General features: G+C 40.5%; 1 protein-coding gene across 1 annotated transcript in view; it reads right to left on the bottom strand.

The window, feature by feature from the left end:
- glra4a (glycine receptor, alpha 4a) overlaps window positions 1-25938 on the bottom strand; it is a 40332-nt gene extending 14394 nt beyond the window's left edge. The window contains 4 exon segments of the mRNA XM_070912927.1: window positions 237-304; window positions 1446-1576; window positions 25678-25760; window positions 25762-25938. Of these exon segments, the coding sequence (XP_070769028.1) occupies window positions 237-304; window positions 1446-1576; window positions 25678-25760; window positions 25762-25938 (459 nt within the window).
- Between the last annotated feature and the right edge of the window lie 607 nt (window positions 25939-26545).

Here is a 26545-nt window from a genome sequence, read left to right as displayed (position 1 = left end):
GGAAACACAGAAATGAGGGAACGGCTTCAGCACTGAGTGGATTAGGAAAGAAGTTGGAAAGAGAGAACGGAGTGTTTTTAAGATTTCTATAAAAATTGTGCATACAACTAAAACAATAAAACCATAATCCATAATTATGTTTAGAAACAAACTGCAGTGGGATTTTTAGACATTAAGAAAATACATTTGCTTCCCTAACATATGTGAAACACTTGAAATCTCCAAGGTCTTCTTACCATTGTAGTTTCTGTAATGGACCCAAAGCTGTTGATGAAAATATTACAGGTGACATTCACAGGTGGGCCTGAGGGAGGAAAAAACAGACTGGATTTACACGTTTCCCCTCAGATGGGATTCCTGAGATCACACTGCCTTCCACATTAAACATACCTATTATACTGTATATCTCCAGTGGCTTTTTAAGATTTTCAGCAGTTTCTTCATTACTTTTTATCATCATATAGTCATTGTGACTGAAAATGTTGCTACAATACAAGTCATGCAAGCTCCAGTTCTGCTGTCGAAGAGCCTGCTCTTTACAGGCACTAGGGGGAAGTGTGTGTTTTTTCCAGCCTGTAATTCAAGTGTAATTACAACCTCAGAGTTTTAAGAAAAGAATTCTGGGGAAATTACAGACAACTTTGGAATAAGTCGGTATAACCCTGACTTTTGAATTTGTGTTTATATGCTACTACTTTACAACAACTATATACAAATACAAATATATTTAGTGAGAAATATCCTCATCATTAGGGGAAATCGTGCTCTTGGTTTAATATTGAAAACGTCAATAGTGACGTGAAGTACAACATAAGATGTGTAACATTTAACCAAAGCCATGATCTTTTCCTAACCTTAACCAAAGTGCTTTTGTTGCCTAAACAAAAATGACTTTCAAACTGTGAGGCAGATACTGCGTGAGGTGAAAGGGATGCATGCTGGTAATCTACAAACAACAGGAAGTTAGTGTTTGTAGTTTGGCTTATTGATTATCAACATGGTCAGCAGTTGGCACAGCAGCAGCTGTGACCCACAGCTCATGGAGGCAATTAAGGTACTTTAAAGCCTTGAGCACCTGATTGCTGCGATTCGTGTAAAAAATCGGACTCCTTCTCAGAGTCATAACTCAGTCAAATCTAAACACACATACATGATACACATACTTATAGATTTGGTATGACTTACACATTCAGAGGATATTATTATCTTTGCATAGTCACGCATAAATCTCCAGAGCTTACCTGATAATCATCATGATTTTTAAAGTCCAACTGAAATCATAGTTTCTACCAGAACAACATACAGCACATACACACAAGGATGGTCAGCTGCTCAGCTTTCACAGCACAGATCCACTGGTCTTTGTTTTGTTTTCGAGTGCTTGTGCTTTTCTACTGGATTTTCTTGAGGGCTACTGTGATGGTCTGCCTTGGCATATACTGTACCTTTGAAGTTGGGTCTGATGCGGGCATCATATCCTGACGTTTTCCCCATGAGCTTGTCCAGGAAGTCAGAAGGCGACAGCTGTGGTCCTGCCCTGCCGGGGGGCTTTATCTCCTCCTTACAGGAGCTCAGTCTGACATTACCCAGGGAGGGAAGGAGAAGGGGAACAAATACAAAGAGAAAGAAAAGAAAGAAGATTTTGGGAAACAGCAGAGGAGGAGAGTGTGAATGTGTGAGAGGTAGCAGTGGGGGTGGTGGGGAAAAAAAATAATGAGAATGAGAAGCCAACAGCTATCACCAAGTTCATCAGCAAAAAATGCCCAGCTGTGGATGGGGGAAATAAGGGTGAAAAATGATGACTGAATGGCTTGCCTCAGCTGGCATCTAAAAGCGTATCTATTTCACATCATGTCTGAGGCTTACTGTGGTTGTTGGGCCCTAACTACAGCAAGCAAAACAGAAGCAGAGGTAAACTTGTCCCTCCCCTGAGCTTCCCACTGCTCGTGGCTTAGCAGGGGTAAGGCTTGACAGATTGATGGCTCAATTGTAATGCTATGAATGTCACACCGGGGAGAGTAAGGAGTTGATACGAGCTCCAGTGAGGCTCAGGCAGCCACTGACAGGAATAACCAACAGGGCCGAGTGAAAGTAAAGGGAGGAAAGGGGAAAAAAAGCAAAGAAAGACAGAAGGAAACGTATAAAGAAACAAGAAAACGCTGTTTAAGCCAGGAAACCCTGGTTCACGATGGATTTGATTTATTACTGGCCCCTGCTGCAGCACAGCTGATTGCACCCCATGCTTTTGATACAATTGTTAACAGTTCACGATCTGTCATGATCTGAAACTCTGGAGTACAGATGGTGGGTTCAATCCCCTCCGAGGCACAGCTCTGCTGATGCCCTGTGTTCTCGTGAGTGTGTGTAGCCAGTCACTGATCCACCAATCTTACTGCTTCTCAGCTGTAAAACGCATCGTCAGGGGCTACAGGATCGAGGACTCTGTGGAGGATATTTTTGGGACTTTAAGAGTAAAGCTGAGCTGATCCTGAGAGATCCTCCACTTATAATAGGGTAGGCAACAATTAGGAATTGTTTAGAAATTAAGCAATTGTGATGGCTATCATTTTGACTACTTCACTGTGTTTATAATTATGAAGCCTAGATTAAATATGCTGTTGCATGTTAGAGCAAAATTTATTTCCTAAGATGGGTGTCAGGGCCCACCAGCTAACCACACAATATCAACCCCGGGTGAACGGGCAATGCTAGGGATATAATCAGTGGTTCAGCTCCCACTGTCGGAGCCAAGACCTCCACTTCCCTGTACCATTACTAAGGATGTGTATTTCTTTTACTATTACTTTTTAGAGAGTTTACTTTCAGAAGACAGTTTTGTTAGTTCCTCGTTTGCTCTCACACAGATTGCCATGATTTGTCAATGACTTCCTGGTCTTCAGATGGAAAGCAGCATGCTGTCAGTTCCTCAATGTTCTGAATTGACAGTGTTTGTCCTTCGATGTCTGAATTTGACTGAATGCAGCCAATTGTAGAAATCAATTTAGGAATAACTAAGTGTTGTGTTGGCAATAATTATACTGCAAACCTTTGCAAGAACCAAACAATTCTCCACCTTGCAAGGCTGCAGGTTGTCAAGACCACCTCTTACTTGTTAAAGTGGCTGAATCTCTAACCTTTGGGTCTACTAGATTAATTAATGGGAACTTAAAGTTGATCTTTCTTTGGCATCCAGGACAATGCAACTAATTTAACAGCTAGTTTATGCTTTTCTTATTATTATTCGTACTAATTAACTTTTACAGTACCTTTTTGGTCTATTTAGTATCTCATCTTTATGTTTAGCCTGCTGCATAGCCGTGCACACATAGTGAGGGGCAGAAGAATTCAACATGGCAACGTACCATCCAATAGTTTTCCTTCCTGGAGCAAAGCTGCTAGTACTGTGTGGCCAAAATAAAACCAGCACCTTTGTTGATTTTCCCAGTGGAGCTGTGCACATATCTCAGTCTTTCTTACATTGTAAAGCTCAACTCTCACTGGTCCCCTGACTCCACTCCTCTGCTTCTGGCTAAAGTCCACTCTGTAGTGTTGCTGATTTTACAGCATATTGGTCCGCTTTCATCCCTTCTCTCTCTCTCTCACACCCAGTTACAGACTCACACAGGTACACAGGGAGATGGATTTATGGTCAGACTCTTTCACTTACTATAAGCCATTAATAACAAACTGTCTGTCTTTGGTTGTGCTTGTTTTACAGATAGACACAAAACAATAAAATATCCTGTTTGGTCTCAAGTGTGATTTTCTCCGACAAGGTGGTGACAAGCTTTTAGAGACAAATGATTGTGACAATAAACTGTAGTTTTCAAGAAATATTGATAGAGGAAGAATGGGTCTCTAACACAATTGCATGGTCTAGCAGAGATTTGTGAATGCTTTTTGACACAGCCGGCTGACGACTGATGAGATCCATTATATGACTTTTCTGATGGTACAATCATAAAGGGGTTCACTACAGTCAAAGAACTCAGTCTTACAACACATAGCAAGTCTACCCCATAAGACAAGGTTCATTTCTTTAACCAACACACACTTCCACAGCAAATTCCAGCGAAATGCAGCCTGGATCTGTGGAGCTGTGTGTGTGAGTCATTCACGCTTGTTGATGTTAATAAACTGTGATAAAACAACAGTATGAGATTCCTCAGCTGTAAAAAGTCTTGTTATTTCTATGACACTTCTTGATGCTGATTAAACACAATGGTCTGCATGTAGTATGCATTTACAGTATATGATCGGATATAGTCTTAAATGTATTAAAGAACACTTCTATTTAGGCCCTTGTCATACATACATCTGCAGCATTTATTTTTTGTGGCACTGGGTGTATTAATGATGCTCAAATTTGCATCAATCTCCGGTAATAGCATTTATTTAAACTTAAATTAAAAAGTTTTATCTTTAAATTCTTTTTATTTGGGAGCACTTTAATATTTGCAATGGCTTTTTGAGGATGACTTGGTGATTCTTAGCCAAAAGTAAATTCAAATTTAGGAACAATTGGCGCTAATTATCTGATACATCTTGGGGTATGCATATCAGAAGTTTCTATGTTTCAGATATTCAGCATTTCTTATTAAACACACTTGAAGAAACAACAGCAAAAACATTTTTTGATTTGTGAATAAGGACTATTTTTCTTGCATAATGCTACTCAGAGAGTAATCATTGTTTAAGTAAACTCTTTGTGGTGAGGTCTACAGCTGAACGTCTCACCCTGAGCTGTGGGAGGAGCTGCTTTCCCTCTGGGCCTACATCACCTCTCCATCAGCCCCCATGCATTTCTAATTGGACTCCTTACTATTGTGTATAGTGTCACCAGTGCTTCAATACATCCTACATTATGGAGAGGGTGAAAGAAAAAACAGCCCAAGTCTGTTTTCAAGCATGTCAAAAGTTTTGATCTTCAAGTTTTTGGCACAAACACGTCTGTGGCAGTGCTGCATGTAAAAAAAACAAAACAAAACTGGACGCCTCCCAAAAATTGATGTCTTTCTTGGCAAAGAATATACTTGTTTTTGGATATTAAGTCTTTTGAGGTTAATGTACTGTACAAGTCAGTCTTAAAATTATATCTACAGTTTCTAGAGACTATAAAACGACACGTGTAACTGCAAGTGGCTCCTCAGAACCCTTCAAAGCTAAATCATGTGGTTCTTTGTCTGAATGATTCAATTATTAAGATGCTCTTTGCTGACATTTAATGAGCCTGACCTTTTGCTTCCCCCTACATCCCTTTCATCCGTGCCAGACTGCTGTCGAGAATACGCAACAACTCTTTCTTTCCTTCCATTATAGAGCACGTTTTGGCTGTCACTCTCTTCTTAGCAAGTGACTCTATTTGGCTTTGAAAGCAAAGCAACAGAATCAAGGCTGAAATGCAATTACATACGTACACTTTTAAGAGAAAAACGGAGGTGGTTATACAAATGTAGAATTCAAACAGCTCCTCAGGAATGTACTACTGTACATCTTTTTTGCTTTAATGTTTTATTTTGTCTAAATAGGCATTGAAAACATTGTTCATCATCCTGTACTCGCAGAAACTCAAACTAGTGCAGTCTACAGCTATGAGAGGGACACAAACAGCAGATCTACCATTGGAAACCACTGTATGTGCAACTCATCTGAAGAGCTACTCTGCATCTTATTACCGTTCCACCCCACCAGGCCTTAAGCAGAAATCTCAGTCAGCCATTAATTTTAATCGTACAAATGTATGCGTACAAATGACCAACGGTTCAGAAAAACTGCATGTATTAATTTTCTGCAAACATGGATGCATGGGCCAGTGCTGGACACGGTTGCCTTGTTTTCCAATTTTTCTCAAGAGCAGAAAAATGCTCCTTGAGCAACAGCCAGCCAGCGTAATCACGTGTTAATCCAGAATCATTACGTTAAGAGTCCTAATCAGGGAGGGTCCAGACATACTATAGATGGATTGGTCTTTAACACAGGAGATCATGACATGGACAAACTACCTATTTTGTTATTTGTTTCTGCTATTTTGTTGTAATTTCAGTGTCCAGACAGCTTAGGTAAAGGAATGAGAGGCTGCATAACCAGAGAAATTCAACCTGTTTCCAGTGTTCTGCATCATTTAGTTACAAGGAATATACAACCATACACAGTAAAAGAAAAGAGAGCTAGAGCTGTCATTCTGTATACGGTGCATAAGGCTTAAATGTATGAGGACATAAATAGTCTGGGGAGAGGAGGGTAGGGAGGCAAGGTCAGCAAGAGACCAACATTTCTTTACATCTACAAATTTCCCTGCTTCCTTTTCTTACAACATAAAGCCTCAGTATACACTACAAATATGAACAGACATTAATGTTAAATGCTCGCCTTTAGATGTACATTAGTATATTCAGTCTACAAAACCGGCTGAGTGATTTTCACTTAGAAACAACAAGAAGCATTTTTGTCTTATTCTGTATATAATCTCGTTCAGCCTCAGATTTAGAAGCAACTGATAAAAATGATCTCTAATTAGATGGGATGGGATTCTGCCCATGGTGTGCAAACATATTCTGCTAATTGCTTTTTCATTAAGAAGCTGGTGATCAGAACAGCACATCATATCGCAGTATGGCTGTTCCCTGGTTTCCTACAAGGAAGCACTGGGGGATATCAGAGCCATTAGACAGCCATGCATGAACATACTAACTTTTTAGTTTCATTAGCATAATGGGGAAACAGAAGAAAACTGCTCTCTCCGCCTGTTGAAACACATTGCTCTAATTTCCTACTTGTCAAATTGCCCTTGACATCCACTTGAGCCTTAGCTATCGCTCTCATAGAAGGGCTCTTACGTTGTGGTTGAATGCATTTATGACAATCAACACAACTTTCTATCACCAAACTGTACAAATTGACTCATGCCAGTGACAAGCCTTTGATCAAAATACGTCCAACCACAGCATGCTTTTCGGTAATACAATGACATGTCATTTTGTTGTCTTTAATGACCTGTGTAGCTCTGTAGTCTTCACACTGTTGTATATGATGGCCCATAGCTACTGCTGTTCCCTTTTTGATGAATAGGCTCATTGGGGAATGGTATTTGGAGCACACTGCAATTTACCCTCGCACATTTATCTTCAATGGCATGACCACTGCCACACCTGTAAGTATGGAAACATAGATATAGACAGAGATTCCTGCAGTTGAAACCTTCTCACTCAGCCTGGCTGACATTAACTTGTAAACCACATCTGCACGCCCTGTGAAAAGTGGAGACATGGAAATAAACATGCTAAAACAACCCATAGAGGCCAAAATTGATAGTCAGAATGTAAATAGACTTTGGTATGCCAACAATAAGCCAGAGTTTAGTAGGACCAAGGTGAAATGGAAAACTGTGTGCAGATTAAGCATTCAGTACAGAGGTAGAGGCAGATTACTAGAATTTCTTTCATTGGCTTTATGATGTCATGGGAAAATCCTACAGGGCATACATGCATATTCTATCTACAGTAGATAAATAATAAGATGGATGGATTTGAAATGAATCCTGAATTTTTCAGACAGTTCATTTTTGCATTTGACCTCCATCTGTAGAGCAATATCTGACTTTTTAAATTAATTAATAATACACATTAATATACTGTCTACAATTAGGAAAGACAATGGACTACATTCTGTTTTGTTGTTTTTGTTAAAGAAAAAAGCTGCTGACATTATATATTTTATTCTATATATATAAAAGACCAAAACCAACAATGTGTTGGTTTGTCTTTCCATACTTTCTGACTCACGCAAATGTCACAAATATACAGTATACAAAAAAATACTAAATCCGGGCACTTCAGTTTTTGTCCACTGTTAGTTAATAATAAATAGTACATTTGTTAGGGACTATTTCCTGCTGCAAATCCAGTGCTGTGTGCATGTAATCGACTCAAAAAATATTACAGCAGCCATTTTCAAATGACAACAATGGAGGTCGATGATGCAGAGGAATACTGTTTCAGGCTTTGGCTACACATGCAGTACTCCTTGGTAGGATCAATTCATTGTTGGTTTTGGGCTTTTCATGGGCTTTGTTGACAATTACCGACGTGCAGAATATCACCGTACTCATCCTTTAAAACTCTGCATAGTGTATATTACATTGCTTCAGCAGCCTTATCACTATTTTTATACGCCTCCGTACATGTTTGGACAGAAGGGTTAAACAGCTGAAAGAACAGAAGAACAAAGACGCATACTTAAAACAGTGGCAGAGGACTTATTCCCATTAGATATCGTGGTGTTTACTGGGCTTCTTTTCAAATCCACCGCTGTCTTTGAACTATTTCTATTTTCCTCGGTGTTATCTTTGATCTTTTGTTTTGTAGATCTTTCTCAGCCATGAGCCAATGCTAATGGTAGAATCTACTTCTCATTAAAGTATATTTAGCTGTCTCAATGCAAACCCAGAGGTTTTATGATTTCGACTAATCTATGCTAACCTAAGTAAAGAACAACTCTGTACCATTGCTCATGCGTACTAATTTGTAATGCAATCTTTAATCTTGTGGGAGTGAGGCTTGACATCTCTGGAGTACTCAGCAGAAATGATATGCCACAGTAATGACGAGGGAACAATGAGCTTGATGACAGATTTATGTTCATGATGGCCTGTTTCTACTACGCTGAACTCCAACTACCACCCCAGGCTTTTCCCATGCAGCCTTAACTAATCTTCGGCACTCTAATACATTTTAGTCTAGGGATTTAAAACTCATATTTGTGTGAAATATAATATCCTTCTCTTTGTGATTTAATACTTCTTATCTGCTGGGTTTCTGAACACAGCGTGATTAAACCTGAAGAAAACGGTCCTACACTTTCTCCAACTCCTAATTTCTACATCTGCTGTCAAAATGTCATGACAGAATGAATTGTTCAGCACACACACACACACACATCATCTAGCAAATATTATTCTTTGAGCTCAACCTTCAGAAAATATTCTTACATTTATAATTGGGGAATATGAGGCACTGAAATGCAATTTCAGAAATGTGAAAAAATGTTCAAGATCAGAGATCCTTGAGAGCTCTGCGATTGAACCGTTTGCTTACTTTCGATTACACTGTATGAGAACTGTCAAACAATGGTGATGCCAGGATGTGTGTAAGTGTAATCGTAGTCTTCCACTGCTGGGTGGTGGTGCGCTTTTGGGCCTATTGGTTTCATTGCACCACATTCCTTGGAAACCATGTAAATGGGGCCATTAGTGGACTGATGTACTTCCGTGCTCATCCTTATGCCCCATACACCATAGTACATAGTACATACAGAGACTGGAGATGAAATGGGATGCCATTCACCCACCGCGGCTCAAACTTGAAAAACTCCTAGCAGAACAATGTAGGGACGTTCAGAAACATTCAGTTCTATGCAAATGTCCCCTGATGTGTGGGACAACAACCATTTTGACATCCTTGCGAAACAGAATCACTTAGTTGTGTTCTCCTCCAGTCATCTATGTAGAACAAAATCAAGGAAAAGCTGATTGTCTCAGTGATATAACTTCAACAAGCTGCCGGGATTTGAAAAGAAAAACAATTCATGTCGACGCATCGCTCAGGGAATGAGCTACTTCATTGTGCACTGGTGTAGTGGCAATTGGAGAGAGTAATTTTAAATGGGTATGTGTTAACGAGGAGTTATGGCAGCCAACCACTTGGATGAACACTTGCTTGGCTAACCACATACTAACCTTAGAGAGGAGCCCCTCATGTTTAGACCTTTTGTCCCTGTTAAATATGCACTATTATCACGCTACACATGGTATCAAATATATACTCTTTGCTAAAACCTACAGTCATCAGTGGCATTTGCATCAATGGTGACTCAACCAAGGCCATTTAATTCACAGTCCTCTTTCCAACTGGCCATTAGCATTGAACTTTAAAGGAAAAATATGTACTTAGCTGCATATGAAGTGTTCAGCATTTACCTCCTGTTAGCTCTCCCCAAAGCAAAATCAAACAATCACAAGCTTTCCAGCAGTGGCAGTTTAAATGGCAGTCGTAGTGATAAACCTGAGGAACTGACCTTTCTCCCCCCAAGGGAGATGAATCTAGCATAGAGCTTCCTCATACCCATCCTCCAGATGTCTCTCCGAGCCTCTCTGTATTCAGGCCACCTTTTTTCACGTTTAAGATCTGATATCAGCACGGATTGCCTCCTGTCAGTCTCTGTGAAACAGGGCTAGCAGGATTTCTGATAGAGAGAGGGGACTATCCTGACTGCAAAAGATTGCTTTGATGTGTCTGCTTAGGGGCTTGAGATGGACTGCGGCTTTATCCTCATACTGTTGTCAGCTCCTCACCACATAAGCTTTAGGTTTGTTTTGACATGTTTCCGGGCGCTGCAAAGTGCTAAAATAATTGTCCATTTTGTTCTCTTGGATCAAAACACAGCACATCTAGATTCATGCAAATAGAACCAAGTTTATGTACACACATCTCTCTTCTTGTCATCTGCACATTTAACGTTTCTAGTAGTTTCTTTGAGCTATCATAGCTGATGCATGCCAATTTATGCTGTTGTTATGAACCGTGCTGTAAGCTGAATGGTTGTGTTCACATGAAGAGTGTATAAACACCATGATCAAAGCAGGATGTTTGTCTCTTTCCTCCTCTCCATGTACGGTAGTCAAGGTAATGAAATGCAGTGATTTAGAGAAGTAAGATGGGATTTTTCGATGCAACCAAACTGGGATGGTAATTGCATGACATAATGAAGCACTACAAAGTGTGTCTGTGTGTAAAAAAGAGGGTTTCACCAGCTGTGCACGCCTCCACATGTTGGGCTCTGCATCCCCCCTACCCTCTCCTCCTTCTTTAGTTTTTAAAGGCAACTGGGAAATCTCTCCAGCTGGGATCTTACAGAGGTAGTACAATCTGTGTGAACATGTAATTAGAAGCTGTGGACTGCTTGACTGTGATGATGAATGCCTTCTATTTGCTACATGCACATATATGAATATGGATAGAGGTGTCAGCTCCCATCAGTCACAGTGTAAATCACATCCTCTGATAGCATATGCTTGTTGTCCTGTTACCTGGAGCTCATCACCCCCAACTATAATATTTTTCTTTTATTAGCCATTTGCGAACTCCTTTAAGCAGCTTATGCAATGGGGTTTTCTCCTCTATATACGGTATTAGCTCTTGGTTAGTCTTCCACAGTTCTGACTTTCCTCTGGCTACTCCCTCATGGTTATTAACTGCTTACGGTTGCTGCTTCTGGAAGAAGTAAGGTTTGGTGGCTTTCACATTTAGCCCTGGGGACCATAGCACCATAGCAGTTACTGCATTATAAGAGAGACATGAAGAAAGCCAAGGGCCCATGGGTGAGTCAGTGTGCGCTCGGCCCCAGTTATAGTCCACCTGTGCCTTAAACCAAAGAATAAAAGCTACTGGGGCTTTGCTGTCAATCTGTATTGTGAAGTAAGGTTTTAGCCCAGGAGACGTAAAGCAGATAGTCATATAGAAAATGATTCCCACAAACACACATACACAGCCACTGAATTCTACATGACCCATATTTTGGACATGACAGTGAGGACGAAGGAAGTTGTAGGCATAGCCGCTGTCCTGTTTCGCTTGATCAAGCTGCTGGCTGGAACCAACAGTGTCATGACAAAGCCACCATGGAGCTGGGTCTACCAGGGATTCTCTGAATCATACCCATAAAGGAGGGAGGCTAACAATGCTTTGTGAAATGCTAGTGACTCATTTCACTCATGCTGCTAATGTAGCATTTCACCATGTCTAAAGGTAGAAGTTGGTTTCTACCCTTTGATGAGAACTTTAGCTGCGCAGTTTGAGGACATTTTGGGTTTTGTGTAATTATTCTGGTACATTTCTGGCTATTAACAGAACATTTCTGTAAAGATGGACTGTACCGTTACAGTTTTGGAGGCAAATATCACGTATCTTTATTCAAGATACTTATTATTGCAAGTGAGCATAACTTTTTTGCTGCTTTTGTAATTTTTGCAAATATAATAATTCCTTTATCGTTGCTGAGCAGAAGATACATATATTTACCCTTTTCAAGGCATTGTAAAGTACATTATTGAGAAAATCATTAAAATTGTATTCACTGTTCTCGGTTTCCTACCGTGAAAACCCCATGCTGGTTTTTGTAATTATTCTGCCTTAATTGGTAACTGTCAGCTCTACTGAGGGGAAAAACAACCTTTTGGCCAAATCATCAGATGTTTTATGTAAATGTAAATCTTTCCAACTAGCTAACACATGCCAACAGCTCTTTGATGTTAACAGGTGGATATTTTTTCAAGTTCTTTAAATATTGAACAGTAAACACCACTTAACACATTTTCTCAAATACACAGTATGAAGTGTTTTGGAATGAAACAGTTTTGTTTAAAAGTTATTCCCAGGTGGTTCCTTACATTACTACTGTATTGGGCCAAATATACAGTGAGGCTTAATGTTTGAAAAAGCAGAGAATTTGAAAGTTAGACATTTACAACATGTGTTGTTCTGTCTGAGAGGAGCAAGTTCCAGCTTCTGTATAGAAATGAGTCAGTCTTTTGATATATGATATCTTGTGTTATGGGTTTTTGTATCCTAGGCTAGCAAATAATGGTCAGCTAAAACAGCGTCTATAAGCTCACTTTAACCAACAGAAGTTATTTGCTATCCGAGGGGAAATAAATTCCTAACGAGTGGAAAGTGTCTCCTGAAAATGTCGTGTTATGATGGCAAGCCCAAAAAGATGCCGACCATCAGAGTAAATCAGAGAAAGGAAAGGCCCAAATCCACAGCTGTTATTCAGCTGAAAAACGTCCCAGAAATCCCAGCTGAATCCATTAGGTAATGTCGATACTCTTTAAGATGTTAAAATGTAGAGTTTCAAAGTTCATTTTTGACCTCGGAAAACTGCAGTACAACAACATACACACATAAACCAGGAGTACACAGTTTTCTAGAGATAGCTGCAGAAGATATGATAAGGTGAGAGATGAAACCTTATAGTAAAACATTGTTTTATTTAGGTTGTTTGCTAATTTCATTGACTATCATTTACTATTATTTTTGAAGTCTACACAGTGTTCTGTAAAATGTCTGTCAAAGGTTCATTAATAAACTTAATTTTAAATGAATTGTTTATATTCACATTACATTGTTTAATTTTATCCTGAAGCACTTTGTAAAGTCTGTTTCAGTGTGAGCCGTTTGCTGTGGCTGGTAGCTAAAGAGCTCCCTCATTAGATGGAAAGCCGTGAAAATGTAGATACGCCTGTTTGTGCTTGCTATCAGAGCAGTTGGGAACGGTACAGTGGCATTTACAGCTCCATCACACCCTTTGGTCGCTCCCAAAGAGTGTGGCAGTAAAAAGTTAGTAAAAAGGGTCAGCCTGGCAGCGTGAGCCTGTGAGCCTCGACTAAGGGCAAAGGAAACCTGAAGTTACAGAAAGATTGCCACACATTTGCAAATCTCAGGCAGGGCAGGAGTGTAGAAAAAATGGCATGTAAAAAGACATACTTGAGGTGGAACTGAAGAATCGTCTGTTTTTCCAGCTCTTTAGCTAAATACCTTTCACTCATTAATGCCATTTACATTAAGAGTTCATATTTACAGATTCTCTTACACATGAACAAATCTAATGCACATTTAGAGATTAGTGTACACATTCACAAATCTGAGTATGCATTACAGATTCTTGCACATCTGCAAATAATATTGCTACAATAATACCCCCATCCTCCATTGCATAAGAGAGAAGCAAATCCTTCCAGGTTTCACTGGAATTGAAATAGTTTTTGTTGCTGTAATTAATGACAAAAACAGCACAACCCTGTGTCATCAACAGAGTCCATGACACATTTATCAGGTGTACCACCCATTTATTGAAAAGCATTAACATTTCTCATCCAAAGAGAACGGCAGGATCTGACACACTATTTCAGGAAACAATGTGGGCGTCTCGTGGGGACACGCAGACAAATGGAGGGAGTCTCAGTGGTCAAGCACCAAAGTGAGAGAAAGAATACATTCAGGACTCGCAGTGTCTGTTCAACATGATAAAGAGATGTGTCTCCAGTCCTGTTATGGAAGGTCTGAGCCTAGTGTGTGGCCTGAGATAACCACGAACAAAGTATGGCCACGCATGACTAATAGAGTGTGCGTCACCAGCCACAAAAACACGATAAAATCATGGCTTTTGAACATCAAGCCAGACATCCCAGTTATGCTCTCAAAAGAGCCGTAATAAAATGTCACAACACATTCTCCTTGACCGCAATTTTTACCCAATGTCAATGTGACGTCATTAAGCCTGGGGCATTCAAATATTGGCTGGATTACACTGAAATTACCATTTCAACTGTTTGACCGAACAAGGGCTTTAATTGAATTTTGCTGCCAACTCAACACACGAGTTGCTTGTGACCACTGAAGCCTCTTTTGTTTGTAAACAGCAGGTTTTTATTTATCCTGGATGTGGCAGTAAAAATGTATCCAAAATCAACTGAACTCCAACTACTTTTGTGTGTGAAGCATGTCAAAGGCCTTATATGAGAAGACTTTTTATGTAGAAAAACTAAAAACTATGTATAGTCTGGATTGACATGTAAACTCACAGAATGAATTATTAATTTACAAACTTTTACTATTGCTTCCTAGAGATCGGACCAGAGCCTGAATGGACCTGAGGGGCTTGAGCTGAATGTCGGGTTGGGTTTGGACATTTCCAAACTGGAGTATCAGTCTGATTTGGACCTAAAATATAACTACTCCAATTAAACATTAAATGTTACTGTTAATTAATACAAATATTTAGTTAATATGATGATTGTTAGCCTGGCCCCACTTGCATGATTTCAACAACCAACATGAATCTGTCCTTTCAGGGGAAGACGAATGCCTGGCAGGCCATTGATTGAATCAAGAAATGTGGGTAGAGTTAATTAAAGGCTCAGGATAGGAACTAATAGACTCACACACTTTGAGATAAATATGGCTCCGACTACTTTCACAGTCTGAAAGCCTGCCATATTGGTAATATGTTTAGTATCCTTTTTCTATCCAGTTAATTAGAAGAGGTGCAAAAGAAGGGTGTATGCGTTTGCCCCAGACGTTTTCTCATGTGTTGAACCATTCATAACTGGCTATTAACTGCAACAGAAAATCACTGCAACAAGAACTCAAAATCAAAGTTTACAATGACATTATTACTCGTCTCAAATAACCCACAACCTTCCCGTCAGCGATATGTGCTATGTAAATGACTATGTTACTAAATTGGTAGTACTATATTTGTACATGTTATCATATTTCTATGATAATATATCTAACATATCTAAACTTTTCCTCCTAATTAAGGTTTATTTTACAGCAGTGGCACAGGTTGTAAACTGCAGACAGCTATTATTATGAGAAAACATCCTTGGTAGACTCATCAATCAAAGCTGCATCCTTTCAAAATCATCCTCTCTATGAAGCTGTGCACCAAAGCAACCCAAAATATCCTTGGGCTTAGCAACAACACCTTTCTTCAAGCTCAAACTGTTGGTTCGGCTACTGCCAGGGTTTCTTTTCAGGTTTTTTTTTATTTGAGCACACTATATCGTTAATACTGCACTTCACCTGTCAAGGACAACTAGTCATCTCACTAATGTGTGGAGGAAAGTCTGCCAGTGATCCAGAGGTCAAAGCTCAAGGGATTTGTGGAAGTACATGATCTGTGGTGTTTTACCCTTGAAGCAGTTTTGTAATTTTGTGTTTAAAAGACAGTCACCTGCAGGCCACTTATGGCAAACAGCCCACTTATATCACAAAGTGTCAGATAATGGACAGTGTGTGTCCAACCATCAATACAGAGCTATTTCTATGGAAACGGATTATTGGAGACCCTACTGGATCTCTTGCTGTTACAGCGGAGAGAGCAATAAAGTGAACATTTGATTGCACAGCTACTCTGCCTCATACACAAAGCAACCTGTGGACATCAATGCATCGGTTTGCTTACTGAAACTGTGATTAGGGCTTGGGCATGTCATTTAGGTCTTCCTATAGTGTGTGAGAGTTGTATGACACTAATTAATTCATTGTGTAGAGGAATCACACATTGTATCCCAACATTGGACCACTCTCCTTTCATACTCCCGGGGAGGAGAGACCCTCTTACTGCCATTGTGTTATTTTCTGAACACAGCTGTTAATACCCCTCAATGACCCTCTCCACCCCCTTTTACCACCCGACAAACATCTCCAAGAGGATCACGGTGTTTACATGAGCCACAAAGTGCGCTTTTACATTACAGTTATAGTAGTGACATCTTTTAAATTTCAACTTGTCTGTAATGCCATGCTCCCCCCCCCCCCCCCCCCCCAACTCATGCAATACATGAATTTAGTAATGCAGGCACAACTGACAGCTAAGTTTACCAGTGAAACGCTAACATTATGTTGCCGCTACACTACATGTACCTTCAAAGCAATCTGAAAATGAAATAAACCCCTAAAACGTTCATCGCAAAGGTCTCACATTAAAGAGGGAGGGTGTTAAAGAGTTAAATTAATCTTCAGACTGAGTTTAGTTTGATCTTGATCTTTTCTAATGTCCGCGTGTTGTCCTTTGTTTATCAGGTTTCTCCCTTCCCTATTTTTTTTATTTCTTCCCTTATTCTTTTACTTGCCTAATCAACATCTGAACCTGAATCCTATCGTACGCTGTACATGCAAAATGATTTCAATTCAGTCACTGTGCTGTAGCACACAGGCAATTTAGATTTCTTACAAAACAGCCAAAATTACCAAAATAAAAACCAATGGCTTTGGTTGAGGTATACATTTTACTTTGCGTTAATGATTGAGTGCAGTGTGCTCTGCTACTGTTAGCTTTAGCCTGCAGTATTTGGCTGATAAATTACAGGCCTCTGTAATTACTGATTGATTGCAGCACGGCCATTCTTAATGGTTCAGTTAATGCGATTTTTGATTCAATTACAAAGCAGAGCTTCAATTTGACTCCACTGCCCACTGTTTCTTTTTGTCCAACCATATATTCAGTCTGGTTTTTGTAGGCCAGACTCCCTGAAAGTGAAGTTTAATCAGCATGGACTGTATGGTCAGACATAATGACATGATGGAGGGCTTCATGATGTTCCCCCACTTCATGTTTCTAATTGCAGACGACATAATGACCTACAGCACTGAACCTCAGAGCCAAAGTGCTGCTCTAGTCAATAAGTGGCCATTTTAATCTGCCAGGACCAGGGAAGAAGAGTGGAGAGGTCCACTTAATTGCATTACGTTACCACTGTGTCACATATTTTGGTACCTGGATATTGACGAGACTCGCATAGTATGCTGCGTTGGTCTGATCTGTGCTGAGTGAAAGGTGGTGAAACGAAAAGCACGTTTGTAGGCACAACTGTGGTTTAATAACCACAGTGAAGCCACCTGAGCCCTGCACATCTACAGTGCATCCACCTCAGCTATCTGCCTGGTCTTCCTCTTGTAGCGAGAGCAATTAAATACATTTTTGACAACACCTGTGACCAAGTGCTGGTCACAGGTGTTGTCAAACGGGCAGATTGACTGTAGAGTTTGGCCATTGTCAGTATTGATAACTGACAAGCTTGCAGTGCAAACATAAAAGCTGTGGTATGGGACTTTCATCATAGTCATGCAAATATGTGTCCATGTACATTTATCTGAAAGCCAAAGCATATGCATACAAGACGATCCAATATTACTTGTGTGTGTTTGATTATTTAACAAACGATGCATGTGAGGAGCAGAAATTTAAACTAAAATATTTAGTTAGCTTTTGTTAAAAGTATTAACACAATGTCATCTAACTTTTTTGTCAAATTTAACCATGTGTTCCCTGAACAGACATTCTGTATTGTTTGAATCTGCAACAGTTTACTTGTTGGCAGCACAACAAGCTGTAAACACAACAACATATCACCTTTATATAGGTGATATGGCAAATGTGCTAGCAAACAGTACTTATTTACATGTCCAACAGACATGGAGCAACATCAGCATTCATTCAGAGTTGTGTCCAATGTTCACTCTCCTTTTACCTCTGTTTTGGTCACGACTACCTCTTGAGCAGACAAAATTCCACTATGATCACCAGCTAGTCACTATTTTTGTTTGTCTGCAGTTTAGTGCAAGGCAAGTAGCATACAGTGGGTTTATAAGAGCTTTTTCACAGAAAACAGCATGAAAACGATGCTGGTGTGAGTGAACCAAAACAGTAAAGTTACGGGCTTTGAAACCAAAACAATGAGCTGAAAGATGCTAAAAAGTTCCATTTAGCTAAGGGGAACTGCAGAGTCAGGTGATAAGTCTCTATGGGTCTGTCACTGAGTGACCCCTTTAACATTATACATAGTAATTAAATCCAGTATTAACATAAAAATATTGATTTAGAGTAGCTTTAATTTGATGGGGGGGGGGGGGGGGGTTTGCCAGCAAAGACACTGTTTCTTTCCCTCATTCTTTAGTTAATCTTGGATTAAATCTACTTGCACTTGTTTACAGGCTAGAACAGTTTGTGGCCACGAGGTGATACATTTAACTCGATGCTTTCTTTTACCCCTGGCATGACTTTTGTTTCCTGCGTATGTGTGAAGCGAGCGATGTGCAGGGAGCACAAAAACACATTTGATTTGAACCTCTGAGTGCATGCCTGAAAGGTTTTGGTGGTTCCCTGCATGACCAATGGACAATGTTGCATTTTAATGCTCTCCCAGCTTAGCATTAGCTGGCTACATTTCAGCAGAGATTAAAAGTTTACCCTGAGCTGATGCTCATCAGTTACACTTCATGATGCATTTATTATTCGGTGGCTTGGGGGTTTTGAATTCGGGCTGGCAGCAGAGGGATGTCACAAACACATGGTTTAGTGTGGGCAAGGAATAGGCCGGGGGAGACACCTATTTATCTTCCAGGATGAAAAACAACATTTTGTAAGATGTCAATGATTACAGCTTTTAAATTCATGGTGTGACTCTTAATAATAGAAAAGATGATTGGCATATTTCAGGGAATATACAGCCTGACGACAACAGAGATGTTTTTTATCCTCCAGCACCAGGATTTCAGTAAAAATTACTATGTGTAAAGGTGTGCTAAAGGAGGTTGTTATGCACATTTCATACAACAGAAACAGAAAAGGGTCATGTGTGGTTTGACTGAAATGGGCAGAAAACCATCAGTCACATCTCTCAGCCTGAGGTGTCGGCCTAACACTGAAGGCACTGGCTGACACCATCAGTAAGCTGTCACCGCCACCATATATCCAAACACAAATCTAATGCGCACTGAAGCAATGGGCAGATCTCTGTCAGACTTCTTTCTCGTCAGACTGTGTGGCCAACACCCTTTTTTATCAAAAGTTGTTCATGACAAATATGTGTAATTAGGCAGGAGGTTAGTTAGTTTTGCTTTAAGTGAATGTTTCAGTGACTTTTATTCTGGCTGCAGAGACACTTACAGTGCAGAATTAAACCAGTTTTCCTCTGAGAACAAGCAGAATAAATAATGACTTGTTTTTGAAGTGTTTTTTTTTTTGACAAGCTACAATTAAATCTTCAACATATCCTCAATGGAATTTAAAGCCTACCAGCGCAAAAATATAAACTCTTTGTTTATCTTTTTTGATGAATTTTCTTTGTATCCCTCGTCTTCATATTTCATTGATAAATACATCACTACTGTTCATGGTGGTGCTGGCTGTGGAGAGCAAACCGTCTGTTCGACTCGTCTCCAGCTTGGCTCTCATTTTTTAGTCATTAACTCACGTAAACATCCCATCTGTTCTCCTTTCATGCTTCCTTTTTTCCGTCAGCACTCCTCGCTGCTCTAGTCTGTGTTTCAGCCAAGTGTGTGGGGATTTCCTTCGTTTTCGGAAAAGGATGAGAGAGCCCCAAAAGTGTCTGTGACAGTCTAACTCAAGGTGAAATCTCAGTAACGTTCAGTGGATACTTTTTTCACACTTTTTGCTGTGTACAAAAAACATGCATGTGAATTCAAAGCATCTGTTTTTTTGCACATTCATATGTGATTTTGTTTGTTATCTGGAGCTACATGTGACACTTTCTCAGGCAATTCAAAGGTGGAAAAGGCATTTACTCGGGTTTTCAACTCCTTGTGAGTCGTGAAACATTTAAAATGAAGGCACACAATTTGCTTCCCTCTTCCTTCTACTGTTTACTAGCCTCAAGATATTACTTTGCTGTGGCAGATACTTCTATACAAGCTGGGACTACCATCAGAATTAATTAAAAGCTATCACAGAAAGATTGTGTCCTCGCCCAACAACTGAGCTTTTGAAGTTTGGACTGGCTAAATTGTGTTTACTTCTTTCCAGAGTGTTTGCTGTGAGGAACAACATTTCTCTGTTTAACAGGTGTTTCTTAGAAAAGGCCCCAAAAGAAAACATTTGAATGGGACATTTTCAGCACATATTGACTTACTTTTTTGTTGTCTTTTATAAAGTGTGTATTAACCTTTCTTCTTGGGAAGCCCTTATTAACTAAATTTAAGTTTGTGATGCACCAACTTGACGCACTTACAATGAGTGCAACAGCAACTTTGAGGCCCAGTCGCACCAGAAGGTGGGACAGCGACCTTCATCTGTGCGTCTCCATAAAATCTGTTGTTGTTGTAGAAGCTTGGTGACAAAGAGACTACTCTTACTCTCTACTACTCTCAGGGCTAGTTGGTAAACGACCGTAGCTGGCGAGCTAACCGCTAAGATGCTAGCCAGCTAGGAACATGCCAGTGCTAGTCAGTCTCAGTAGCTCTCTGAGCTTCTGTTTATTTCCCCTCTGGCATTTTGTTCTCAGAATTGAATTGAATTCAGTAAGGAGTTAATTAAGGGGGAAAAAGCTCTCTGAGTTAACTGGCAGTTAACTGTCCAGCTTTCCAACTGCCAGTTAGCTCTGTCGCTAACGGGACAGATCACAGAGACACAAAAGACAGGAGCTGATGGTACAAATACCGTACGTATTTGTACCATCAGCTCCTGTCTCATAACTGTCTGCAAACCCTTCCTCTCTAACCCTAACCATACACTCTTTCAGACACGGGTTATATAAAAGTGAATGGTGCAACACAGCTAATTAGCTACAGTAGCTTCCTCCATTTTGTGATACATTGGTTCTGCGTTCCTTCAAACACGCATGGGTTTACTGATTGCAGTGATTACTGGAATTAATGTATTTCCATGTACATGGGCCTTAAGAAAAGCAACTCTACACTTATTACAAAAGTTCCAAGATAATTTTAGCAGTATCAAGTACAGCCAACGTATGCACTTCACGTTGTCAGCATTTGAGGAAAAATGTTCTGCATTGTGCTGCATGTATCCCACTAAACCTGCAACCATTCCCCATAAGTGCTTAAAATGAGAAGTTGGTGTTCAGGAAAAAAGTTATCTGTGCTCAAGGACAGTTGTCCTAAGAGACGCCACTTGGTACAAAATGTTTTCACCCATTCCTCTTCACACTGACCAGACCCAATACCAAACCTCCTCTCCCAGCACTTCACACCCTCTGACTTGCAATTTTCAAAATGTGCAGTAGCTGGAAAAAAGCTCAAAACTGGGTGCACAATGACTGTTCTGCTACAGCCACTGATATAATGCCTAATAACCGCTATAAGAAGCTGATTTGGGGCATTGAAAGCGCATTAAAAGTTGTTCAGCTTCCTGAAGTGAGAGGACACTGCTCACCACAGTTTACAGAAAACTAGGATCTGAAATTGAAAATAATGAGCTCTTGGCCGTAAGCACAGTTTCGTGGAGATTGGTGCAAACTGGAGAGTCTAGAGTCTGTTCTTTTGATTCTGAAATTTGAAGATGATTATTTAGATAGCTGAACGTTTTTCTGTTATTAAACAAAATTGCTGTAACACTAGAAGTATCTCAGTGACATGCACATCATCTTAATTGGGCATCCATGGGGATACGAGAAACTTGCCACCACACAACAAAATGGACCCGAAATGCAAATCTCAAGTAGTTTTTTTTTAACAGTGTTCATACTTTTAGGTTGGATTTTTTCCTGTAAGCCCATGATAGTACATCAAAACAATTCTACAAATATGAGAAACAGAACATGTCTTGGCAGTAAAGTGAAGATTCTCTCAGTAAAGTCGAAAATAACTTTGTTGTTGTATCCCCAACTGGTCCAGAGCAGTTTTGGAAATGTTCTCCAAAGATGTCAGTCATATCATTTGTTTATTTTGATAATTCTGCTGCTGACCCACTTTCTGAAGATGTGATGACGTAAAGTAAAGCCAGTATCTACTTGAATTAATTCATTTAATTAAGAGGGAAAGACGGTAGGCCTCCCCTGAATCTACCTCTCTCTTGCAAACACACAATCAAATGGACGCCCAATGACCAGGCTTATGAGGACCAAGCTCGATCGGATGATAAGACTCTGATATTTCCATTTCTGACTCATCATGGCTCACTGACTGGAGGCAAGGACAGCAGAGATCCTTGGTGCGATTCTCTGCCCTTCACTTCAATGCAATTCACTTTGCTTCACTCTCAATTTGCCAATGAACAGATACACATCAGATGACCGGAGGACGTGGATGCATTTTGCACAGTTTGTGTGTCTGCTGTTGTGATCTTCACATACTGGTGAAGTCATTGTGTGTGTGATCACTTTGAGCTGGACACAACATCTCAATAGAGTGAACAAAAGTCTCTCAATGTATAGTTCTCAGGGCAGCAGTGTACCAGAAACAAATCGAACAAACTGCTGTTTAAGACCCCATTGTGAACAAATGCAAGTAGCACGACTTGAGTTCTGCTTGTTAATGACACTCCACACCAGATGGGAGAGCTTGCAAATCAGAGTTAACTATACGATACGTCAAGTGTCTTTATATCCCCCAACTGAGTGCTCACAACTTCAACTGTGGCTGGGCTACGCACCTCAATACGTTTTTTACGGTAGCATTAACTCAAACATGTGAAATGCCATGTACTGAGCAAAAGCTGGGATTGAATGTTTGGTCAGATTCGTTATCTTGTTTCCATAATATTTGATCAGCAATATTGATTGAAAGCGACTCCAGAAAGCTCTCTGCTGCAAATGCATATGGGTTGTGCCTAATGAGCCTTTTTCACAGCCAACATTTTGACTTGTCAGAGTAGAAAAGTGCAGGGTACTGAGGTCTAAACGTCTATTGGCAACAAGCAGTCCGAAAGTTTAGCAGCTACCTGTAGCTGTAACTGTAGCCATCCATTTACCAAACACCGACCTGAAGCAGATGATTTCTCGTGGTGGGTTGCAGTGAGTGGCCCGGTGGACGTAATGTATGACTTATATTACAGTTTTGCAGTACACTGACTATGCCTTCCCACCAGAGGCGCTTATTATATTGTGTGAATATAATATTGAGTGCCATCACCACTGTAACCTGGAGTGAAACCACACCAACAGTGTGAACATTTAACATTTCAGCAGTTTGACTTCTTTTGTTGAATAAAAAAATGGTTTTGTAGGAAAACATAATCTCTTCAATGTAAGGTATTGAAAAAGTATTTTTGTAGTATATACTTTTACTAAAACTTTAGTTATCAAATCAGCAGTTACTATGCCCAGCCCCAAATTCAACATATCAAAATATTTCATCTTTGAAAACAAAGGGAAATGCAATGTATGCATGAAAAATGGCACCAATCAGGAGCAAAAGTTCAAGCAACTGCAGGCAATTGGGGAAAAGTGAAGAAAAAGAGTTCGGCCAACAAGCCTGTGCATGAAATCCAATGCATACATATCACTTTGGCCATGAAACGACCATTTTGCCTTTGCAAATGCTCTTATTTGAATGTATTTTGTATCCTATTTCTTCCTTGAAAGGTCCTTTAACTAAACCTGCTGAGAAAACCCACGTGCAACTAAACTGGCCGGCAGAATAGGTTCAGAAAACCAGATTCTGGGTTTCCTTTCAAGCTGACATTCAAGTCGAACAGACCTGAAGTTCTGCAGCAACACAAGACACAACGCTGTCTTTCTCTTTCTCAAACGCACAGATCTCCTAACCCCTCAGCCATCACCCTCTCAGACTATGATATGAACTTTGTTATTTATTACTTTGTTCCTGCTTCTCATTTCCTCTTGTCGACGACCATCCAGCTCGAGATCAAACCAATCCAGCTTGAGCACTGTTTTACATGACAATCTCTTTTTCAAATCTCTTACAACCCTTCCTGTCTCTCACACCCACCTTTCTCCATCTCATCTCCTCTCTCCTATCTGAACCATTTCTCTCCATCTCCCAGCCCCGTCCTCCACTTTGCTAATCTCCCTGCCGCCTCCAGCTAAATGAACCCTCTCAATTTCTTGTTCGCATTTCTCTCCATCCCAGTTTGCTCCACTCCCATTTTCACCCTCCACCCCCCCACCTCTCCACACCTTCATCAGATTCTCCCTGTCTTTCACCTGCCCTCTTCGACCCCTCCCTTTTCCCTCTCCCTCCCACCCTTCCTGCCGAGCAGAGAGGCTGCTAGGAGAGCATATAATTTCACAGAGGAGGTGCTGTCAGTCGACTGCTCTCCAGGCTAAGAGCTGCTCTCCTCGCCCCTGGGTTCACAGAGTCACGGCTCCGTTCCGCTCCAGGATTATGCAGATCTTAATTCCCTTCCGCTCACACCTGAGGTTGGCAGGGCATGAAATAAGGAAAGTGTTCGCCGCAAATAAAAGTTTTTGCCACCAAGAAGGCTAGAGAGGGGGAGGACGAGAGGAAGGAGGTATGGAAAGGCAGCTTGGTTTGCTGGTAGATGATCTGATTGAGTTAGTGTGTGTGGTGGGGGCAAACTGGGAGAATCAACAGAAGGAGTGAGGGAGGTGTTTTCAGTCCCTTAACACACTGAACACACACACTGACTGGATCTTGCCCCCTTTTCTTACAATGATTAATTGACTCTGCACATGTGCCCGCACTTTTCTTGCTGTTCCTGAAAACATCAGGGGAGCAAATTCTTAGTTTGCATGCATGACATCTTTCAATGATATGCAAGCATGGATGTTTGCCAGTGAGCTCTTTGTTGACATGTTGTTGGTGATTGTTAATAACCCCATGAATATCATAACATACACTGGAGTCTTAACATCACCCTTTAACCCCCCAAAGCCACCAATCAGTCCTGCAATACAAGCGGGACAGGTTTTAATATCTGATGCCTTTTTTTCATAGTTTTTTCATGTGCGTGCATATTACTACATCTGCTGCCACTTAACAAACTGCGACCATAATGTCAAATTGTGATTTTCAGAGTTGGTGACGAGAGATCGCACTTTGCTCTGCGCGCAAAATGCAAAAGAAAATGTTTTTTTAATCTTGCCCACCGCTCGCATGCACCTTTTTCCCTTTCAATTACATTTGATTAAATGGCAGCAACACCTGATACATGGATGGTTGGAGGTACCTTTTACATCGTTCCTTCGCCTCAACAATCAAAAACAAACAATGGATAATTATCTAGAGAGCTGCATACAAACCAAGTGAAAAAAGTCAGATGTGATGTGAAAAGAAAGAGCAGCGTCGATTATAATGGTCGAAAAGTTAATGTCAAGCAGTTGATGAGAGAAAACAACTCGCACAAACAGAGAGAATAATAAATGTTAGTGCGCCTCACCTGATAAAGCCTCCTTGGAAAAAGCAGAAAGACAAGACATACAGAATCCGAATGACCTGTGGGAGCATCCTCTGGCTCAAAATCTCTCCTCAGTCCCGAATTGAATAACTTGCAAGAAAAATAATTTTCGGAAATCAGCAAATCCACTGAGCGGCTTGTGAGACTGGGCTAGAGGAGGAAGGCATCGTCTCTCTCAGTGATCCAAGCTTGTCTTTGGGGAAACTTCTCCCCCTCCCACCAAGTCCAGAGGGCTGCACACATCCACACAGCGGCAGGCGCTCAGCTTCAGGCGGCTGGACGGCACTGGTCACTCCGTCAGTGTTGAAGGGGAGGGTCGGTTTACGTGTCAGTGTGTGTCTCTCTTTTGTGACAGTGTGGTTTCGCCTGCTTTTTTTTTTTTTTTTTTTTGGCTCGTGCACCCCCCCAGCTCCAAAAAATTAAAAAAAGGGGGGGGGGGGGGGTGCATATTTAAAGGAACAGTAGCTTTTGTTTTGACGGCTGCCTCATGTGTAATTAGGCTTAATTAGGATGGAGGGAGTGATGGCTGAGATGATGAGCTAAATTGCGAGAGTTAAATACGACCAATCTGGAGTGAAACACTAATAAAGATTTCAGTTAGGAGGGGACTTGGAGGTGGAGGTCTTCAGGAAGATAAAGTGTGGAGGAGTAGAGTTTTTGTAATGGGCTGAAAATAGTTTTTGAATTTCCTGTTGATTGAGTACACACCGAGTCAGTTTCTCTAAATGAATCTAACTTTTCAGTTTTGGGGGGTTCTTGAGTCTTTTCCTGTTATAAGCCTCTTGGTTAAGACTTGGTTTAGGTTGGAGAAAGAGTTAAATTAGTTTTTAAAAAGTGAATTGCAGATGCA

This window comes from Enoplosus armatus, chromosome 10, assembly GCF_043641665.1.
Source record: "Enoplosus armatus isolate fEnoArm2 chromosome 10, fEnoArm2.hap1, whole genome shotgun sequence".
Classification (NCBI taxonomy): Eukaryota; Metazoa; Chordata; class Actinopteri; order Centrarchiformes; family Enoplosidae; genus Enoplosus; species Enoplosus armatus.
The sequence above is the reverse complement of the archived record's forward strand: the minus strand, read 5'-3'. Positions and strand labels throughout refer to the sequence as shown.